Source organism: Ursus americanus, chromosome 25, assembly GCF_024610735.1.
Source record: "Ursus americanus isolate L20-20 chromosome 25, mUrsAme1.1.p, whole genome shotgun sequence".
NCBI classification, from domain to species: Eukaryota; Metazoa; Chordata; class Mammalia; order Carnivora; family Ursidae; genus Ursus; species Ursus americanus.
Genome location: NC_142151.1, coordinates 40,288,262 through 40,295,035, shown reverse-complemented (window position 1 = coordinate 40,295,035; position 6,774 = coordinate 40,288,262). Strand labels below are relative to the sequence as shown.

The following is a 6,774-nucleotide window of genomic DNA, read 5'->3' as shown; positions in this document are numbered from 1 at the left end:
AGGCAGACGCTTAACCGACTGAGCCACCCAGGCGCCCCTCTGAGCTTTTACTTTTGCTAATGCTGAATCCAGCAGCCGTGGACCTGAAGTTTGGAGAACCTGCTGTCAGTTTGAAGTTTCCTGCTAATCCATTTTGCTAGATCCTGAGGCTTAGGTTTTGCCATTTTCAGATTCCACTGGACAGTTTATCATCAGTAACTGCTCTCAAAGCATGTGCTACTTCAAACCAAGGGTGACTTGGCAGCCATCTGGCTTCAATGATTCATTTCCACCCCCTTTAGCAGAACCACAGTTTTTCTATATAAATAATGTCTTAGCCATATTTTTAGTTAAAAATGAGTCAGGGAGTGACTGGACGTTTAATGCACTTTCTCATATCAACTGAACTAAAGGCAGCAGTTAGTGTTTGTTGAAGGGCACTCACAGCACCCCACATAACAATGCTTACAAATCTATGGTTATTGCAGAGAAGGACGCAGCATAGCAACAGCATCAAGTAAGGATAACCTCACACCCAAAGGCTACCCCACAGCAAGGCATCATAGAGACACCTGGCATAGGCTCCCATCGTCCTCTTTCTGCAACGCCATGGCAGGACACACTTCTTAGATCAGGAATCACTGATGAGTGCATGGAACACTCGAGAACCAGGGAGCCCAAAAGGATTCTAGAACTATTTTTACCCTGTTGATCACATAGATACAGTCTTGCTATGTAACTTGCTATGTAACACAGAGGTCTCTGTGAGGTCTTGCTGAGACCAGATACAAGCAATCTCATTGCTATCAATAAACAATGCTGACACACTGGGATAAGCCATGTCAAAACTCACATTGGACCTACGGATACAAAGCAAACTATTAATCAGTACATTTCACACCTTGACCAGGGATCAGTGCCATACAGATATGTCTCTTATTTTAGTAAAAAAGTTCAGGCCAATTCCAGGTCTGCTCAAATTAATCCTCACAGCGCAGCACACTTTCCTTCTTCAGTATTAAATCCCTGTCAAAAAGCACAATGCTCCATGCATTCTAGATGCTCAAAGGAAGCTTGATGGGTGAATCAGTGAATGAATAAACAAAAATTGCAATCCCAGGCTTTGGCTGACTGATTTCCTTTCCCTTTCTTTTCTTTTCCTTTAGCACGTGTTTTCCATATTAAAGACATTTGGACAGTTAACCACTCACTGTTTTTAAGTTAAATGTTTCTGTTCTTTCACCACAGTTAGATCGTAAACTCCGGGAAGGCCGGGATATTTCTTATTGTTCACCCCTACCTCTCCTTTCTAATGATCCCAGTCTTCCAGCTGGGTTCTCTGCTATGGTACCTGTCTCTTATCCATGCTACCTAGTAGATATGCACAAAGTACGGATTCTCTACCACATGGGCATGCCAAAGTGTGGTCATTGGCAAACATGCATTTAATATTTCCTGGATCCACAATATATTCCTGGTGAGTGTTTACTACTAAAAGTAAATTAATCTCAGTCTATCTATATGTTTGGATTATACATAGCTCTAGGAATAATAGATACACGCTTAGGTCTCTATAAAATATCACTGAGTCCTTACAAAATCCACAGGAGATATATATGATTATACTTATTTTAGAGATAAAAGAAACACACAGAAATTAAATAACTTATTTGAGGTCACACAGATGTTACATGTTTGAGCAAGGATTTGAAATAGGGTGTGTTTAAGATAAAATTTTGTCTCATTCACATCACTACCATAGTGTCCCAAGATATTTCAGAATGCAGGGTGGGTCACATGCTTCAGCCATAAAAGGGAGGGATTCTTCTTTTCTTTGGTTTTCTTGTGAAAGCTTAGACAGTTCCCTCATGTCGCTTCCTGGTCAATCCATTCCTCATTTTACTCAGCCTTGACCTAAAATTTTATAATGCAGGGTAGGTATATTCTAATTAGAAGATTGTTGTTAATTATATTTTCCTTGCCATTACTTCTGTTTTGACTATTTAATTTGTTAGGAACTCTAAAATCTGTATAAAAGTCTTCCACAATATTACTCAGCCATCAGAAAGAATGAAATCTTGCTATTTGCAACTACGTGGATGGAACTAGAGGGTATTATGCTAAGCGAAATAAGTCAGACAGAGAAAGACAAATACCATATGATTTCACTCATATGTGGAATTTAAGAAACAAAACAGATGAACATAGGGGAAGGGAAGGAAACATAAAATAAGGTGAAAACAGCGATGGAGGCAAAACATAAGAGAGGCTGAACTCTAGGAAACAAACTGAGGGTTGCTGGAGGGGAAGTACGAGGGGAATGGGGTAACTGGGTGATGGGCATTAAAGAAGGCATGTGATGTAATGAGCACTGGGTGTTATATGCAAGTGATGAATGACTACCCCTGAAACTAATAAAACAGTATATGTTACCTAAATTGAATTTAAGTAAAAAATTAAAAACAAAATTATTTCATCTTACTGATGATGCATAATAATGTCTCAAATAGGTAGTATGTCTCTGAAAATATTCATCCTGGAGACATAATTTAATAATCCGTGTTGGTTTAAGACTATTGGATATAACAGAAATATTCACCAAAAGCATTTAATTTTTTCTTTTTCTTTCTTGAAAGTCCATTTGATCCCCATTGATTTGATTAGAATACCCATAAATACGTTGGAAAAAAAATAAAAGTCTCCCACAATTATTTTAAATTTGTTAATTTCCCTTATTATTTTCTACAGTACTTTATGCTTTGTGACTTGAGCAGTTAAGGTTCACAGTCATTTTATCTTCTTTGTGACTTATAGATATCATTGTGGTTGTACCCATCTAAATTTGAAAGTAATATTCATTCAGTCAGCACATATTTATTAGCATTTACTACATACTTGACTACTGTGCTAGATTCTTCGACTAATTTTTTTTTTTTTGCTTCAAATTCACTTTTGGCTGATGAGACCTTGACAACTGCTTTTTTTTTTTTTTTTTAAAGATTTTATTTATTTATGTGAAAGAGAGACAGCCAGCGAGAGAGGGAACAGAGCAGGCGAGTGAGAGAGGAAGAAGCAGGCTCCTAGCAGAGGAGCCCGATGTGGGACTCGATCCCGGTACGCCGGGATCACGCCCTGAGCCGAAGGCAGACGCTTTAACGTCTGCGCTACCCAGGCGCCCCGTGACAAATGCTTTCTTGTATGCATTTTCTAGTTTAGATCTTTGAACAATTTTTAAAAACTTTCAAACTCATGAGTCACTTGCATCTTGTTTTTGAGATTATGATTTCTTTAAAATATTTTATTTATTTATTTTTAAAGGGTGAGAGAGAGAGAGAGAGAGATTGAAGAGGGAGAGGGAGAGAGAATCTCAAGCAGACTCCTTGCTGTATGCAGAGCCTCACCTGGGGCTCATTCTGATGACCTTGAGATCATGACCTGAGCTGAAATCAAGAGTTGGATGCTCAACAGACTGAGCTACGCAAGCACCTTGAGATTATAATTTTTTATTGTTTAAGATAATGGATTTCTTTAGTGTTATTGCCACACAATGTTTACATTAGTTTCAGGTGTACAGCATAGTGATTCCACAAATTTATCCTTTACAAAGTCTTTATTTTTGACGTCTTTATTTTGTATATAACATACAGCTTTCATAACCCAATCTTAAAGTCTTTTCCTTTTAATTTGATGAGTTTATATTTCCATTATTGTTGTAATACGTGCTTATTGAAGTTTTCTGCAATGTTATTTAAAAAAATATTTTAAAACTGTTTTTGTGTTCTCTTGGTGCTATTTTATTTTCTTTTGTTTGTGCAAGAATGTCACTCTGTCCCTATATTTCCAAAGAACGTTAGATACTAGATTTTTTTTAAAGAGAAAGAGTGTGGAGTGAGGGGTAAGGGGAGAGGGAGACAGAGAATCCCAAGCAGGCTCCCTACTCAGTGTGGAGGCTGACACGGGGCTCAATCTCATGACCCTGAGGTCATGACCCAAGCCGAAACCAAGAGTCGGACACTTAACCGACTGAGCCACCCAAGCACCCCTAAAAAAAGAGATTTTCAGACATCCAAGGTCTTGGAATATTTTGCAATACATATTTCTTTAAGAAAATCTAGACAAGTGCATATTACAACAAAATCAAAGCAGAATGAAATGAAGAGCTCATGAACAATGATCGGTAAGACTCAAATGGTGGCTGTTAGTGTCTATCGCTCCATCTCCTATTTCATTAATCCTCATGCTAAGTATACGATGTAGATACTATTGTTATCCCAATTTTATATATAGGAAACTGAGGTACAGAGTAGGTAAGCAATTTGTCAGGATCATAAAGATTATATGGGCAGAGCCAGGATATGAACACAGGCAACCAGACTCCTAAGACGACGCACCTAACCATTAGGCTCTGCTGTGAAAAAGGGAAGTAGAATGGGAATTGTGCTACGAAAGGGATGCCAGTGGATAGCAAATAAATTTAAATGTAGAATGAAGCCTACATGACTATAGATTATGTTTGAAATCCAGAATTTAATTGATTCAACATCAACTAATGTAAAGACAATAATATGTTGATAATATCCAGGGACAAAAATCCCAGAATGTAAAGACAAAAAACAAACAAACAAACCCCCCCCCAAAACAATGGGGGAAGGAGGTTGAAATGGTAGAGGGAAGAGGGATTGTTAAAGTAAAATAAATTTATAGTCTTTGATGGGAGGCTTCAACATACTCTGTTTTTAAAGTTGAACTTCATAAATACAGATTTAAGGCTAGTTTAGAATGAGAAAGAAGAAGTAAAAATTGTCTAAATATTATGAAGGACATAAAATGCATAAAATCTCTAACAAAGTAGATCAACAATACATAATTAAAAAGGACGACAAGATAAAGTACATTACTGACTAATTCAGGAGATACAACATCTAACTGAAGTCTACAAGGGAAGTGGTGCTGATGGTGTGAAGGGGCAGAAGAAAAAATAGACCTTTATATCTGAAGAGCTAAATAAGACAAAATTTTATGTGTTTTACTTTGTATTGGCAGTATAGCCAGAGAGAGGATGGTATAGGGCTCCATTCCAGTTAGTGGTCCAGAATTCTACCTTAAGTTCAAGCAATTGGCAAAGCAAACTCATCTGCCATGCTGTGTCCCTATTTGCTACCTAAGATAGTGCAGGATTTTGCCCAGTGTCCTTCTGACAGCCGCCTTCACCTCTTGGTTCTTTAGGCTGTAGATGAGGGGATTCAGTAGGGGCGTGACTGCACTGTACTGCAAGGAGGAGAGCATATCCAGGGAGGAGCCAGATGTGGGCATAAGGTAGCGAATCAACCCTGAGCCAAAGAACAGGGTCACTGCAATGAGGTGGGAGGAGCAGGTGGAGAAGGCCTTGCTTCTGCCTGAGGTGGAGCTGATGCTCAGGATGGTGGACACAATACGGGCATAGGAGAAGAAGATTGGGAGGAAGGTTCCAAGCCCATGCAGTAAGATGGAGCAGATCAAGATGTCGATATTAATGGAAATATCAGAACAGGATAGAGGGAAGAGGGAGGGCAGCTCACAAGTGTAGTGCTGTATGGTTTGGGCCTCACAGAAGTCCAGGTTAAGAGCCAAGAGCAAAATCACGACTGAATTGAAAGAGGCCAGGCACCATGAGATCAAAACCAGCTTCACACAGAACTGGCTGCTCATCACCTGGCCATAGAGCAGTGGGTGGCAGATGGCAGCATAGCGGTCATAGGCCATCACTGAGAGCAGAAAGGCTTCAGTTCCTGCAGTGATAAACACAAAGAACACCTGGGTCAGGCAGCCCTCTACCGAGATGGTTTTCTTCTCAGACAGAAGGTCCTTCAGGAGCTTGGGCACAGTGACAGAAGAGAAGCAGATGTCTAGGAAGGACAGGTTACTCAGGAAGAAGTACATGGGAGTGTGGAGGCGGGAATCAGTCCTGATCACCAGCAGCATCATTAGATTCCCCGTCACAGTCAGGATGTAAATTCCCAAGAAGAACACAAAGAGCAGAGTCTCAATGTGGGGGTTGTCGGACAGCCCAAGGAGAACAAACTCAGTGATGGTGCTGTGGTTCCTCCAGGCCATTAGCGGAGGGGATTTCCCTGGATAAAATAGAAATAGGATGAGATCTGTCTGCTTCAGGTCATCACCCCTCTTACCATACATCCCTCCCTGCTCTGCCTACACTCTGCTCAGACATCTCAAAGCTGCCCTCACTGTATCTCAGGAAGAGTTTTTATCCTATTTGGTTATCATCAATTCTGCATCACAGTCTTTGCATACTTCAGAAAATCTTCTTTCTCTTTCATAGGGATTTAACTGGAAAAATGAATATCTCTGGTTCACCTACACATTCGTTGCATTTAGATTCTACTGTAGTTCTTTCTAGAGTTTAGAAATCCTAAAAATTCTAGCACATATCTGCAGGGGTCTTCTAAACCTTCTTTCCTCAATTTCTTAATCATAATTTTTTGTTCAAAATTATCAAATGGCTCCTACCAGAGTTGATCTCCATCAGGCATAGTAGGTACTGTTCTTACCTTGCTGATGAAATAATTAAAAAAAATTTTTTTTGCGATCAGAAGAAAAAGTGAATACAATGCAGATTGGATTATAGTCATCTTATAAATTGCAATCATAATGTATAAATTTTAATATGTTTTTATGGAAAAGGGGCCTATGAAGGCAAAAGTGGTAGGGGTCATGAAAGTCATAATTTGTTCCTATTCTTTACTTCATAAACAAGCATTTAACTATAATAAGACTTTATTAAATGCTTTCTTAATG

General features: G+C 39.2%; 1 protein-coding gene across 1 annotated transcript; it reads right to left on the bottom strand.

Moving 5' to 3' along the window:
• Nucleotides 1-5,136: 5,136 nt before the first annotated feature.
• Nucleotides 5,137-6,072, bottom strand: OR8S1 (olfactory receptor family 8 subfamily S member 1). Its single transcript, XM_045800814.1, has one exon. It carries the CDS (start codon nucleotides 6,070-6,072, stop codon nucleotides 5,137-5,139), a length of 936 nt encoding a protein of 311 aa, XP_045656770.1.
• Between the last annotated feature and the right edge of the window lie 702 nt (nucleotides 6,073-6,774).